At 34.8% G+C, this 15,364-nt stretch overlaps 1 protein-coding gene and 1 pseudogene across 2 annotated transcripts; one reads left to right on the forward strand and one right to left on the reverse strand.

Annotated features, from left to right (window-relative positions):
• Positions 1-1,906: 1,906 nt before the first annotated feature.
• Positions 1,907-3,334, forward strand: LOC131620308 (peroxisomal 2,4-dienoyl-CoA reductase [(3E)-enoyl-CoA-producing]-like; annotated as a pseudogene).
• A 135-nt stretch (positions 3,335-3,469) lies between these two features.
• On the reverse strand, positions 3,470-13,983 carry LOC131620306 (ATP-dependent zinc metalloprotease FTSH 12, chloroplastic). 2 transcript variants are annotated; one of them, XM_058891340.1, is made up of 19 exons: positions 13,536-13,983; positions 13,214-13,398; positions 12,438-12,664; positions 11,927-12,201; positions 10,819-10,896; positions 10,473-10,715; positions 9,907-10,047; positions 9,640-9,807; positions 7,759-7,871; positions 7,255-7,471; positions 6,911-6,982; positions 6,198-6,317; positions 5,998-6,114; positions 5,723-5,899; positions 5,241-5,360; positions 5,068-5,142; positions 4,780-4,887; positions 4,312-4,392; positions 3,470-3,889 (listed from the first exon to the last, which is right to left on the reverse strand). In XM_058891340.1, exons 1-19 carry the CDS (start codon positions 13,893-13,895, stop codon positions 3,812-3,814), a joined length of 2,955 nt encoding a protein of 984 aa, XP_058747323.1. In that variant the 5' UTR covers positions 13,896-13,983; the 3' UTR covers positions 3,470-3,811. The 2 variants fall into 2 exon arrangements, with proteins under 2 accessions (XP_058747323.1, XP_058747322.1); XM_058891339.1 differs by having other exon boundaries at positions 11,927-12,204.
• Positions 13,984-15,364: the final 1,381 nt, after the last annotated feature.

Raw genomic sequence — 15,364 nt, forward strand, 5'->3', positions numbered from 1 at the left:
AATCGGTTACCCCCCTTTCAGTAACCGATTACCGACTCTCATCCACCAATCTTTGCCATTTTACACTGCACTAATCGGTTACCCTACCCTCAGTAACCAGTTACTGCATATCTGCAACCCCAAATATGCAGAATTACAGCATTCTCATCATTTCAATTTCATCCTAATTTCACCAGAACGAATTTCAGGAATCAAAACTCACATACAACACAACATACACATCATAAAATACACAACAAGCATCAATTGAAGTCATAACAACACAAACATCATAGATTCCAACAAAATGATCAATTATCATCCAATTGATCCAAAATCCCTAAATCTATCATATGACTTAATCGATACGAATTCTACATCTATTTTATGCTATCAACCCCTAACCCGATAATAGATGTTAACCAGATAAGTCCCCCCTTACTTGGATATGAGATTGTTCTACTCCCCCGGTTGCCATAGCTTATGCCGCCGCTTCTAACTTTCTCCGAAAATCTTTTCTAACAACGTGAAGAGACGTACCAAAAACCTGTTCGGAAATCGCTTTGTCAGATGAACTTAAAATCATCAAAACGAAAATCGCTCTGGTCAGAAGTTACCTCTACGAGTCTGGAACATTGTGTCCAAGAACCGCGACGATCCAACAGTTGGATTGGGGGAAACGTTCGTTTTGCTAAGGTGTCTCACTGCAGAAACTTGCTGCGAAAATTGGACTTCATCTAGCTTTTCTCTTCCGCCATGGCTCTCTTCTTCACCTCTCCTCCAAACCCTCTTTCTCTTTGTGTTATGATATCTCTTCCTTCTTCCAATTCTAAATCCAACATAGTAGGGTTATTTTATTTAACCACTTAAATAACTTAATTGGGCCTAAGTGACATATCCCCTCCTTACTTCACAATAACTCAAATTAAACTCAAAGTTATTTTTAAGCTCATTAATAAAATAACACTTCAACTTTATTCCACCAAATTAATTCAACGAAAATACTAAATAATTCTAAATAATAATTTAATTTCTGATTAAATTAAAATTAGAAAATATGGGGTGTTACAATGTCCACCTTGGTGACAGTAGTCCCTCCATTAAAGAGAATCTTGAGTGGGTTGGAACATACTTTGAAAGGGCCATCATTAACCACAGGTTCCCCATTATAACAATTTAGTTTAAAAATATTTTTAAAGTTGAAAATTATGAATATTACCAAACAACTTTAACTTTATTTGTAAATCATTTATCTTTAACTTTAACTTAAAAGTAATTTTTACAACCGAAAAAAACTCGGCCACACAATGCTTATATATTAACAAGAACCTGAAATTACTTATCAAATATTGAATATTAACGGGAATATGAAATTACTTTAAAATGTTGAATATTAACGAGAACATGAAGTTATTGATCACACGATGTTGAATATTAAAGGGAATATGAAGTTAGTGATTAAAATATTGAATATTAACGGGAACATTAAGTTACTGATCACACAATATTGAATATTAAAGGGAACCTGAAATTAGTGATTAAAATATTGAATATTAAAGTAAACACGAAGTTATTGATCACACAATATTGAATATTAAAGGGAACCTGAAGTTAGTGATTAAAATATTGAATATTAAAGTAAACATGAAGTTATTGATCACACAATATTGAATATTAACGGAAACCAAAAATTAGTGATTAAAATATTGAATATTAACGAAAACATGAAGTTATTTTTTTTGACTTATCATCATCGGTATAGTCAGGTTCAGATGAATTAGTTTGGCATCAAGTGGATGAAAGCTCTTCTCGATCACAATTGCGGAGAATCGAATTGTAATTGTCTCTAGTCTCTACCAAGTTCAAGTTCAAAAGAGTTAAATCTTTTAATAATGCAGACAATATTAGCATGAAATATAGAAAATTAGTGTCCATATCCCACGCAGCGCACGAGTATGCATTTTGAGAGAATCTGTAAGGATTTGTTTAGAATATTTTATTGTTGTTTTGCATCACAAAAATGGGTATAAGTTGGGATTTCCGTGACTGTCCTTACGCAACAGCGAGGAATGGAGTCACCGTTCAAATCCGACATATTGAAAGGAAAAGTAGCATTGATAACAGGTGGAGCATCGGGAATCGGGTTTGAAATATCAACACAGTTGGGTAAACATGGTGCATCCGTCGCTCTCATGGGCCGTCGGAAACAAGTTCTCCAATCCGCTGTTTCTGTTCTCCAATCACTTTCAATCCCAGCTGTTGGCTTTGACGGTGATGTCAGGAAACAAGAAGATGCCGCCAGAGTCGTTGAATCCACTTTCAACCATTTTGGAAAGATCGATATTCTTATTAATTCTGCTGCTGGCAATTTTCTTGCTGCCGCTGAGGATCTCTCCACAAATGGATTTCGAACTGGTCAGTCACTCACTCAGTATTCCAATTATATGATTCTGTTGCTACATTCACAGTTTTGGATATTAATAGATTCTGTTGCTACATTCACAGTTTTGGATATTAATTTATTATGTTGCTATATTCACATATTAATAGATTCTGTTGCTACATTCACAGTTTTGGATATTGATTCTGTTGGCACATTCACTATGTGCCATGAAGCACTTAAATATCTCAAGAAAGGGGACCTGGAAGGGACTCTTGTAGTGGCGGAGTAATAATTAACCTTAGTGTTACCTTGCATTACACAGCTACTTGGTATCAAATTCACGTATCTGCGGCAAAGGTGTTGTGTGTATTAACATAAAACTCTTGTTTATTCAACAACAATAACTAGTTGTGTGTGTATTAACATTAAACTCTTGTTTATTCAACAGGCAGCCGTTGATGCCATTACAAGAAACTTGGCACTGGAGTGGGGAACAGATCATGATATTAGAGTCAATGGGATTGCACCAGGTCCAATAAGCGACACTTCCGGCATCACTAAAATGGATCCCCAAGGAGTTGGTAGCAAATCCAGAGACCAAATGCCTCTATATAAACCTGGGGACAAATGGGATATTGCAATGGCTGCTCTCTACCTAATATCACATGCAGGTTAGTTAGTAACTTTCTCTATTAGAGTTAATATCCATGTCTTTATTAATTTGTCTATGGAAATTTGTCAAGGAAAATTCATCAATGGCAGCACTATGGTAGTTGATGGTGGACATTGGCTGAGCCGGCCCCGACATATACCAAAAGAGGCAGTCAAGCGAGTGTCTCGGGCACTAGAAAACAAATCCAGAAATGAACCAGTTGGTGTTCCCAAAAGCAAGCTGTAAGCCAGCAGATTCAGTATTAGACCCTCAACACAGCAGGGTTACTTCTTTAAACAGTACACCAGACGGTCTCAGTATTACCAACTTGGAATTATAAATTTCGATGATTTAAAGTTGAGGCTACATCCAACAGAATATAAAAATAAAAAAATTGTGATTGTTGGACTTGTGTGCAAATTCAGCTGTAATATATACTCTTGTTAGCTTCGTACTGAATAAAACTCAAATTTGAGCTTATAACTTTATTTTCAACTAAAAATACCAGAGTTTAATACAGAATTACAACATTGTGAAATACAAATACAATACATGACAAGGTAAGTGTATTCAAACCCCAACTAATTTAATTTAGCAAAAACATGGCTGAGTATATGTGAAAGGTCTCCCTCCAATGCTAATCTAATCGGTTTTAGACATTGGAGAGGTAAATGAGTTGGTTGAATAACAGCTCCATCCAATATGTTCTTTCCCCAATTGTTATGTGTACAAGTGCTGACTTTCTAATGGAAAAGCTATCTTCAAAAGTGAGTTTGTAATACAAAAACCCAAATGTATTAACATCTATGGAGAGGAGCCGGATATATATCAGGTGCCTCGTACAGTAGACGATCATTATGCGGTAATGGTCCATCCTGCATTGTTTGGAGGAAAAAGGGGTATAGTTCCAAATGAGCAATAAAGACGTAATAACAAGAAGAAAATCAAATAAATTCTAAAATAATAATATTCCTGACAAAGAAAAGCCAGGAAAGTCTTAATCTGCTCATGTACATTCTAAAATAATAATATTCCTGACAAAGAAAAGCCAGGAAAGTCTTAATCTGCTCATGTACACCGTTCATTTAAAGATTTTTTGCTCAATCATATTCGTTAAAAACATTTTGACTATAGGTTGTGATTTCTTGGCAATGTAAGACTTCTTGCACTCGCAACATATAAAAATTAATCTTCTTACAAATTCAAATCATATGTCTCATTCCCAACAACAAAATGAGCAAAATTCCAAATCGGCAATCTTTTTTAACCATTTTATGCAGTAGCGGCGAGAAAGTACCTCTTCAAAGTTTACTTGGAATGGCTTCACAAAGTCCTCAAACATTACTGGAGACATTGTTTTCATTTTTTCTTCAACGTCCTGTGAAAACATAGCTTTTCATCAGAAGAGAGAAGAAAGGAAAGAGCATCAAACTCAGTGCGTAGGGGAAAAATAGGCTTGTATCAAAACTCTGACTTGTTCATAAATTTGATCATTGGCCCCACCTTTCTTCATAAATAGCTTAAATTTACCCATAAGGTAGAGTAGGATTATACATATTTCACACTTCAAGCCCAAAGGGCTCTTGCCTGAGAGATGTTCAAAAGATAAAACCAATTTTTGGCCTCCATTGAACATCTTATAAAACGATTTCTCATACACAACCCTTTCATTCACTTTTAGTCTTTGACATAAGTGAAACATAATTACTTTTTGTAGTCACTGCACCACCAGAACGAAAAAAAGCAGATATAGAGCATAGCTTACCAATCCAGTTATTCTTGACTTCTCCAATAGTTCTCTTGCAATCAAGTCCAGGATGTGCTTATTATCCATCAAAGCATTCATTGCAAATTCTTCAGTTTCTTCAATGTACTGTCACAGCGTATCAAACAACTCTAAATCCTTGTATATGTACTTCAGAAAATAATTGAAGTATAGGGACCACATAAGTGTTCCCTTTACTTGCCTGATAACATAGAACATGCGGGTTTATTTGATTCAAGATTGACTTCAAATGTCATGCAAGAAAGATAGAAAGTAAAATAATATTACCCTTGTCAACTCCCGGATAAATAGCTCAGATAACTCTGCCGACATTTTTGTAGGAATTACTTGAGGATCATCCCACTAATCATGAATGTAAAAAAAAAATCAAATGTTATTTCCAGTTCACAGTACAAAGAGTGGTATACACTAACAAAATTTCTGTTACAAAGGAGGATTACTCTATATCTTATCAAATCGCCATCTGAAGCATCTGGCGGATCAGCTAAGCCAACTCTTTTTGTTAAAGCTATTAACCCCAGCTTTCTATTTTGAGGGCTGATTACCATCTCCCTAGCAATCTGAAATTAAATTCAAAAGAAAGTGAACTGATTAAATCGAACTTAAAGTATATTACCGGCACATATTACATACTATGATTTAGTTTAATTTGATACACATGTTAGTTGGTATTTTATGAGCAAAAGTATATTAGAGAGTACAAGTATTACAAAACTGCCATTACATTTTCACTCTGTTTCTTGTTTTCAAAGATTAGCATAGGAAGTAATGAAAACTAATTTCTCCAATTAACTTAAACTAACTTCAACTCCATTTATTTTTTAACCTAATAGAATGCCTTAAAATCAGTCCATGATAACATCGGCAATATCAATCATTTCCTCGAGGTAACAAACATATCTTAAAATGATATAGTATTTACCTTTGTTATCTTTTCTAAATCATCCCTTCCTCCATCAGTAATATCACCACCAAATACAACACGTTCAGCACATCGACCACCATGAGCCACTATCATTTGCATTTTCAAGTAACCAAAAGTTGTATAACCTTGGTCTACCATATCTTCTCGAGGGTAGAAAACAGATATTGCAGTTTCCTGCATAAGTCAAACAGAAAGTCATACAAACTCATAGTAGTAACAGTAATCAAATATCATCATTCTGTATATTATTATAACCAGATATGGTATCATACCTTACCACCGGGCAGAAGCTGTGAAAATGCATGCCAATCAAACCGCGGAAATAAGTGAGCAAGCACAATATGACCGGCTTCGTGTACAGCAAGCAGTCTCTTTTTTTCAAAAGATACCTGTAGTACAGAGAAAAAATTAAATACAGAATGTTTCGTTATATTAGATCCACAGCAAAAGTAATTACAAAAGACAAACATACTCTTTCTTCACACTTCTTTTGTTCATCCTCGGTGATAAGAACACCCATACCCTCGAGCAGCTGTTTATCTAGAACATCAACAATGTCTTGCTGGAAAATTTTGGAATGCCCTTTTCTCACCTGAAACCAACAACTTTATAGGATTAAAATAAAGGAAACATAAAAGCGGTAATTTTAATTTCATGTTTCACTCACCATAGATTAGTTTCAAATTAACAAGATCAAATTGCCATCATTGTCAAAATTAATACAAGATGCTGAAATAATATTAAACGAATTTTGTGTATGAATTATTTATCAAGACTAAGAATGAATAAAATTAAATACACTACTGGCAAAAGAGTCATACTTTTACAGATCAAGGCATATCTATGCCTTAGACGAAACAAAAAAGGACCAATACTTGGTAGCTATAAAAAATCGATATATTTTATTCCCTTCTGTATTTAGTTGTAAAATAATTGTCGTGTAGAATCAAGTATATTATAATTATATATGCTTAAATATGGAAGAAAAAGAAAAACAGAAAATGAACAAGACATAATAATCTTACTTGCCTTATATAATTTACAATCCTATGTAGTTAAATCTTATTTTCCTTTTCTGATAGTTATATCTGAAAGCACCAAGAGGAGCTAGTGTATGCAAGAGGTGAAAATTGAAGAATAGTAGCTATAAGCCTACAATTGTCTATGCATGCATATGAAACCTACCGACATTATTGCTGCTTCATTGACAAGGTTTCTTATATCAGCTCCAGAGAATCCAACGGTACGGAAGACAAGCTGTTCAGGGACAGAGAAAGAGTATAGTCAGCAAAAAACACAATTGATATGATTAGCTGGTTTAAATCCTAAGACTCTGTTGTGTAGTTTAGACACATAATTACACAATAATTATGCCTCTATTTTCTCTTATTAAAGAGACTTAACAATTCCCTAAACGATGATGTGCCTATTTAGAGAAGATAAGAAATCAACCGAAAGTTCAATTGAGAGAAGGGGAGTGAGTGGGAAGAGAGATAGCAGTGAACTAAATATATAGTTAACAAATATACCTCGGTGAAATGCACATCCTCTGCAAGTTGCTTTCCAGAACTGTGCACCTCAAAAATTTTGACTCTTTGATCTGCATCAGGCAAGCCAATGTACAGACGACGATCAATTCGTCCAGGTCGAATAAATTCAAGATCTAATTCATCTGGCCTATTTGTGGCACAGATAAATATGACCGCTTGTCTAAGGGATAGCCGGTCAACACCAATTTTTTCCTTCCTATGTTCATGAACAGACAACTACAAAAGTCATTAACTAGAAAATATGATGAAGATGCAATCAGCATGGATCTTCATACAAAATGGTAAGACGGAAGTACTAGAAATTAATATGACATCATATAAAGAGAGTGGACTAATTAGTTGCAAAGTGGATGGTTCTTCAACGCAGAACTTCAAGAGTGACTTAAAATGGCAACATCTATGAAAAGTATGATACCAAAAGGGAAAAATCCATTCAAGAATTGCAATATTCTGAATAAATGTAAACACATGGTAATAACTTACTCTCCATCAAGCTGTGAAATAAGAGCCTCAAAAGTTGCTCTTCTACGTGGATCCTTCCTAGTATGTCTTCCAGCAATGGCATCTATTTCATCCACAAATACAAAACAAGGTGCCTGCAGAAAAAATCATTAATATTTAAGTTGGAAAATAATTTATTTCCCTATTTTATTTTTCAAATTATTTTTCTTTATTCTCCACTAAAGAGTGAATTAATTGTAATTTATGGTATTCTATTTTATTGTTTTCTATTATTCACCTCTCTGGGGACGACTTCTCTACCCATCTCAAAAAGTTGGGTAGAGTACCTTCAACCAATCAAAAGATCCCATTTAATTTTAACATATTTAATTAATTATAAAATTATACAATTATTTGATGTTTCCAAGACATTTTAAATTGGAGGTAACTTTACCCAACTTTTTGAGTTAGGTAGATAAGAATTCACCTCTCTTTTATTCTCCATTAAGGAGAGAATTAATTGTAATTTATGGTATTCCCCCTGTTTAAACGAGCTTGAGGACGAGGAATAAAATACAACAGTATTTTATCATTGTTTTCAATACGGTATCAAGAGCACTAGGTTTGGATTTTACAATAAAGCTTTCCACACCTAGTGGGGTTCGGAGCGTACCCCTTTAAAAAAAAATTGTTCGACCCGCTTTACTATCCGACCCCCTTCACATACTCGTTTAGCCCCTATGGTGAATCACAAAAACATCTTGAGGCAGTGTAGTAAGTCAGTTTATGCATTCTCCTTTCGAGGAATGTCTTGAGGCATCAATAGGATACTGAGATATTTGAAGGGAAATTCTGGAAAAGGCTTATTTTTTAAGAAGATTGGTGAAAGAAATGTGTCTCTTCACCGATGCTGATTGGGTAGGATCATCACAGATAGAAGATCCACCTCTGAATATTGTACCTATGTTTTGGGTAATCTTGTCACATGAAAGAGCAAGAAGCAAGGAGTTGTAACAAGTAGTGCAGAAGCCGAGTTTAGAGATATGTCTCAAGGTATTTGTGAGGGACTCTGGGTCTTTAGATTCCTAGAAGAACTTAAGATCAAAATTAAGCACTCTGACAGTAAAACTGCTATTATCATAGCTCATAACCCAGTTCAACATGACAGAACCAAACATATTGAGATTGATCAACACTTTATAAAGAAGAAGTTAGATGTTGGAATCATATTGAGATTGATCAACAAACTGTGGATATTCTGACCAAAAGTTTGGCAAAACCTACCTTTAAGCATTTGATAGACATGTTGGACATGATACATATCTATGCACCAACTTAAGGCGGGTGTTAAAAAATATTTTATTTCCCTATTTTATTGTTTCTAATTATTCTCCTTTATTTTTCTTTATTCTCCATTAAAAAAAAATTAATTATAATTTATGGTATTCCCACTATATAAACCAGCCAGGGACTAAGAAATAAAATACAACATTTTACTATTGTTTTCAATAATTTATAACCTACCATACTCAAGTTATAAATGAAAACAGCACCCATTGAATAAAATGCGCTGAGCTAAGCTTACGTATCGAGAGGAGTAAAATGTTTTCCTATTGATGAAATATGTAATTACAACAAAATTTTAGGGATATTTACAATATCATCAGCCACAAGGCTATAGTGGAATTGATTCGGGGCAAACAGTTAAAAAATAAAGTATTCATACTTTTAAAATTATAATCAAGGATTTGAAACATGTTAAAAACATCTAATTTCCATTTATCTGACAAATGGTAAAAATGGATAAACAAATCTCAGCAAGAGCCTCTCTAACAAAGAAAAAGCAAAAAAAAAGGACCCGGACTATCATCGAAATTTTAAATTGCATTTAAGATTAGCAGTGGTTAGTGCTTAGTTGCTTACATTTCTCCTAGCAAGGGAAAACATCTCATTAATCCTAGCTGCTCCACTCTTTTCACTATCTGTGAACTCAGCACCAGAAGCAAAAACAAAAGGCAAACCACTCTGTTTTGCAAGTGTCCTTGCAAAAAGTGTTTTTCCTGTTCCTGGAGGTCCAGAGAGTAGAACACCCTGCAATTTTGTTTTTCATCAAACAGCTTACCTAGTATTGTACGTCACTTGAAACGTATCATTGAGGACAATGACTGGCTAAGCATATCAAAATTTTACCCGAACAAACTTCACATCCCTTTCATAGAATTGCATAGGATTTCTCATATAGATCATCAACTCATCCAGCAGATCCCAAACATCACCTCCCAACACAACTTCCTTGGACATAGATTTAGTTTCACCAACATCTCCAACTGGCTGACAAACACAGGAACATAACTAGTAAAGAAACTTGTATAAAACGAGGAAAATTTACAACATTTGAACCAGATACTTGATTTAAATTTGGATTCCCTGCATCGGCATTTAAAACTTCATCGGGGTCAATATTAATACAAAAATTGCAGTAAATAGGTGTCTCTTCCAATAGAAAAGAGCACTAAATTTAAATATAGATCCATCAAATTAGTTTCCTTAAATCATTACCGGGGTCGTCGTGTTTGTGTTTGTGCTGGTGCTTCACGGATAAGACCACCATATAGCGATATTATTTATAACAATATTTCAAGTGCTTATGATGAATTAAAAAAAAACAACGCATTTTATAGGGAAAAAATCAACTAAATGCTATAATTTTGATTTGTGATCTATTCTCTACAGTTTATGCGGTATCAAAAGCTTACCATAATGAAATTATTCGCATAAGCCATATCAAAGAGTTGATTATACTTCTTGTAAATAAATCGATTGGAAGTGATGTGCAGAAGGGTTAAAGACTCCCTTATAAGCCATAGAATTAGTATTCCAGGTAAAAATGCAATCACAACTTTCAAAAAATAATGGATCTGTTGCTTCTGAAGGAGATCTACTTCCACTCCAGAACTTGTAATGATCTCAAAAAGATAAGGATCGAGAGGGATATCAACCTACAGATAAGAATCATGTTAATCAATCAGATGCCCCCAACAGCAAGAGAACCTTGTAGATTTGATATTTCTAATCAGCAGTGTCAATTATTAAGTAACTTACAACATATTCCAATGGGAAACCTTCTTTCATTGTCACATATAATCTTTTCATGTTTTCCGTAAAGACAACAGCTGCTACCTGTCCAAAAGAATTGCTTAGCAATTGCATCCTAACCAAACTTGCTTTCAAATTTCATGTGCATAAAATTTAACTAGATATAAGGATTCGTATGTTCATATGTTAGTTAGTGTTAGACATGTACCATCATTTGTCATCTTACAAGTTCAGCAATAACTAACTAACTCATTGTTAATTATGCTAGTTGTTCCCTTTTGTTTGGGAATTGGTTTTTGGAGGGTTTTGGAGGGTTGCGTATATATTTTGAAATGTGTGATATATTTAGAAAGTTTAAAAAACAATAGAATATATTAGCATATAAAATTATATTGTTGTTTAAACATTTTTAAAATATCAAACAAATTTCAAAATATAGACGCAACCCTCCAAAGTCTTCCCCTCTAAAAATCAACTCCCAAACAGAGCTCCATAGGGAGCTTCTCATAGCTCCTTGTGCCACGTCATCATAACTAACTAAATGTTAGTTATTATGATGAGGTGTAGGATTAGATAGCCTAAGGGTGTAGGACTAGCATGTCTATATAATATATATGCTAATCCTCTTGTAACTGAATTCAATCAATGAATATACAATACTCCCTCCGTCCCACAATGAGTGACCCATTTGGAATAAAATGGTGTCCCAAAATGAATGACCCATTACAATTTCCAATACACTTTTTCCAATTCTACCCTCTAATTATTAAAAAGTTCACCATTTCCAATACATAATAAGGGTATTATAGTAAAAACAATATTATCTCTCTTACTTTTTTACACTTTTCTTAATCTGTGTGAAATGGTGTGCTGGGCTCATTGTGGGACGGAGGGAGTAGAATTCTCAATGAAATTCAATCTATCTTCTATGTTCTTTCTATTCTAACAGTTAGAACAAAGACACTGCATCTCAACTTTTAAATTTAATAGTCAAAGTTATCATAGTTACTGATTTGACTTTAAGTGTTAAAGAGTGTATAGAATATAAAGTGCAATAGAATTCTATACATAAATAATACCAAAAAAAAAAAAAGAATTCTATACATAAACTCACCTCGGAACTATCAAGTTTATCAAGAAAATAGTTGTAAGGAAGTTTAGGACGATAGCGCCACCATCTCTTAGCTATCCACAAACTTCTTGTTCCCTGAATGGCTGTCGCCTTTTCTGCCACATTCTTGCGAAGACTGTTTTCAACCTCTTTCATGTCAAACTCAACTGCATATTTGGCATTTAAGGAATTGAATTGCTCAGTAAGACGCTCTTTTCCAAGGATTTCCCTCCATTTATGAAGTCTTTCGCGCCATGTGCCCTCAGTTTGAACTTTGCCTGCTTTCGAACATGAGAATGTACTTCGATAAGAATAATAATTAAAAGGAAGAAAACTTTGAAATATGTTTCTCATTGGACAGATATAAAAACAAAAGCCAGCCTCGACAAAATTCCTTGATTCATATTATTATGACATATCCAGCCTAGTGCTAAAAGGAATATATATCCATTGCGCGGCGCGCGCATGTGTGTGCGTGAATAAAATAACTAAAATTTTACAAATTAAAGAGAACCTGAAATAGCCAGGTCTTTGGTTAGTTCTTCCTTCTCTTCACTGTCAAACATTTCATCATCCTCTATAGTTTGTTCTACATGTTCCTCAGAAGATTCTTGATCATCCTCCCAAGCATTCTCTCCAACATAAGTGGTATCATGAACAAGTGTTCCATTGGGTCTTTCAATAAACTTTTTCATTTTCAGGCCTTTTGGCATTGTCTTCCTCCACAAACCCTTCTTAAATCTACAATTAAATGACAAAAACCTTGGATAAATGTATACAACATATTAAATCATTCAATACATGAAATTGTTTTCAGAGATAGGTCAGCAATTAGTTGAACATTGGCAATATTTTAGGGATTTTAAGGACATTGTCCGAATTATACGCAAGATAATACACAGATAATGATTTAAAAGGTAGATAGAACCATTAAAGTCGTATTGCTTTATTTTTGTTCAGGGAGAAGTTGTGGACATAGCTTTAAATTACAGTTGAGGTTGCATATTGGATTTTTGGTCAGTGAAATTGTAATGTAACCAGAGCAGTCAGCAATTGCAATGCCAGGTACAGACTACAGTCAAGTGTTGTTATAAGTAAATGGCTGGTTATAACTCCTCAACTACCATTAAGGTTGCATCAAGTAACACAGTCCTCAATTTGAAACCATTCATCCAATTTAATTTCTAAGGGAATTATGACTAATAGTTTGATATGTCAAATTTATATTTATAAACTAGGATGGCTCAGGAATTATTAAAAGCATATGAGAATAAACTAGGATTGACTTGCCTTGTGATGTTAGTCGGGGATGGCTCAGGAATTAACGCTTCCATGTAGGCTTCAGTCAACTCTTTCCTTTGGCGATTTATGTAGGGTGCTCGAATTGCCACATATACTCCTCTACAAGCAAATGCCACAAGAAATATATACAGAACTAAAGCACCGATTCGCCTAGGTTCCCAATTCTCAACATTCTGGTACAAGAATAAACTTTATTTTTTTAGTTCACATTCAAAAAACGCATAACAATAACAAAAATGCATAACAATAACAAAAATGCATAAACTTTATAATGAAATTAACAAATTACAAAGCAATTGATTTGAGTCACCTTCCAATATTCAAACCGGTTCCAATCCACAAACTCCGACAGCGAAGGAGTTGGAAACTCACTTCCAACATTCTTCACACCATCCACAAACTCACCTGCCTTCACAACACTATCTCTCAAATCAACACCCATCTCCTTCTTTACCATATCTCCGAATTTCACAAAGAACCGCCTCGAAGCACGTTCCAATGACTGTGACCAAGAAGACCCGTCAGCGCCATTTGGGTCTGCCGTAGATGAAGCTCGAAGCTTGAACTTTCTGCGGCTGCTGAAAGGTGCGGTTAGCGTGAAAAAGTTGGAATTTTGAAGAGTTGGGGTCAGTGGTGTTGAAGAAAGAAGAAATGGGATTGTGAGATCCATTGATGGATTTTCAGCTTCTACATGGAGCGGCTTCTTGTTTCATCGTTTTGGGGTTTAAGTTAAGTCGATGATGGAGGAGGGGTTTATCCATCTCTTGTTCCATTTCTTTAATATATTTTTATTTTATTTTTTTTAAATAAATAATGTTAAGATGAAATTAATGGTGCAATATTTTTTATTTTTTTTGGATGGATAAATGGTATGAAATAAAATGGAATCAAGTAGTAAATAATTAGATTTTAATGTTCAGGGTCTAAAACATGACGCGTCTCCATACTACAGCCTACTCATTCAATTGTGAATGTTACGAACCAAATTGCACTTAAGTAATTTATTAGTTCCGACCATGTTACTAATATCCACCGCTTCCTTAGAATCTGATTCTACTATCACTCTTTGATATCCATGCTCCAACACCATCTTCAGCCCATCCTGAATTCCCCATAACTCCGCCATAAGGGGACTGCTTTGCCCAACACACTTTGCAAAACCACCACACCAATTACCATCTTTATTTCTTATAATCCCTCCATAACCTGACACACCCTTGGAAGAATGAGCTTCGTCCACATTAAGCTTGACAAAATCTTTCCTAGGAAAATTCTACTTTATCAGTTTTTCAACCTTATTCCTCTCCATGATTCTAGTATTAACAGCAGCAACATTATAACTGTGCAATCTGGCTGCAATCATCTCACGCATGTCACACGGTCTAACAAAGATATCGTCATGACGCTCTCGATTTTGACATTCCCAGATAGCATGGAAAGCAATGGCCTAATATCTGCACAAATCATCCTTCCCGTCCTCATAAGTGAAATCAACGTTATCCATATTCAAATCTAGCCAATCCAGCAAATTATAATCATAAAAGCCTTGCAGCAAATTGTTAGGAATTTTGTTCTCCCAAACCGTTTTAACATACCTGCAATCCATTAAAACATGCAACGTGCTCTCGTTATAACACCCACAAAGACCATAGTTAGTGCTATCAATCCCAAACTGATGCATACTTCTGCCAGTTAGCAACCTATCGTGTCGAAGCATCCAAACAAAACATCTAACTCTTCGGGCACCTTCAAAACCCAAATTCTTCTTCATATTTTACTCGATTCTGGATCATTAACCTCCATCAAATATTTATACATGCTGCTAACTGTAAGTGGACCATCTTCCTTAGTAGCTACCTGAAACATATCCGTAATGTTTTCCATAATCGGAGGATGAATTGCAACAATTTAAAACTGGATATCTTGAGGCAGACAGTCAAGAACTTCCCAGTTCCAGTCACCATTTCTCCCAACAAGATCACATACTTTGGCATCTCTTAAATCAGGAGGAATACACGCATTGCACTCCATGATACTAGATCCTCTACTCACCCAATTATCCATCCAAGCATCAATACTACCACCATTACCAACATTCCACTTTCCTACTTCCAATAACGTTGGAGTTATCTTAACAAT

The sequence above is a fragment of the Vicia villosa genome, linkage group LG7 (genome assembly GCF_029867415.1).
Source record: "Vicia villosa cultivar HV-30 ecotype Madison, WI linkage group LG7, Vvil1.0, whole genome shotgun sequence".
Lineage (NCBI taxonomy): Eukaryota > Viridiplantae > Streptophyta > Magnoliopsida > Fabales > Fabaceae > Vicia > Vicia villosa.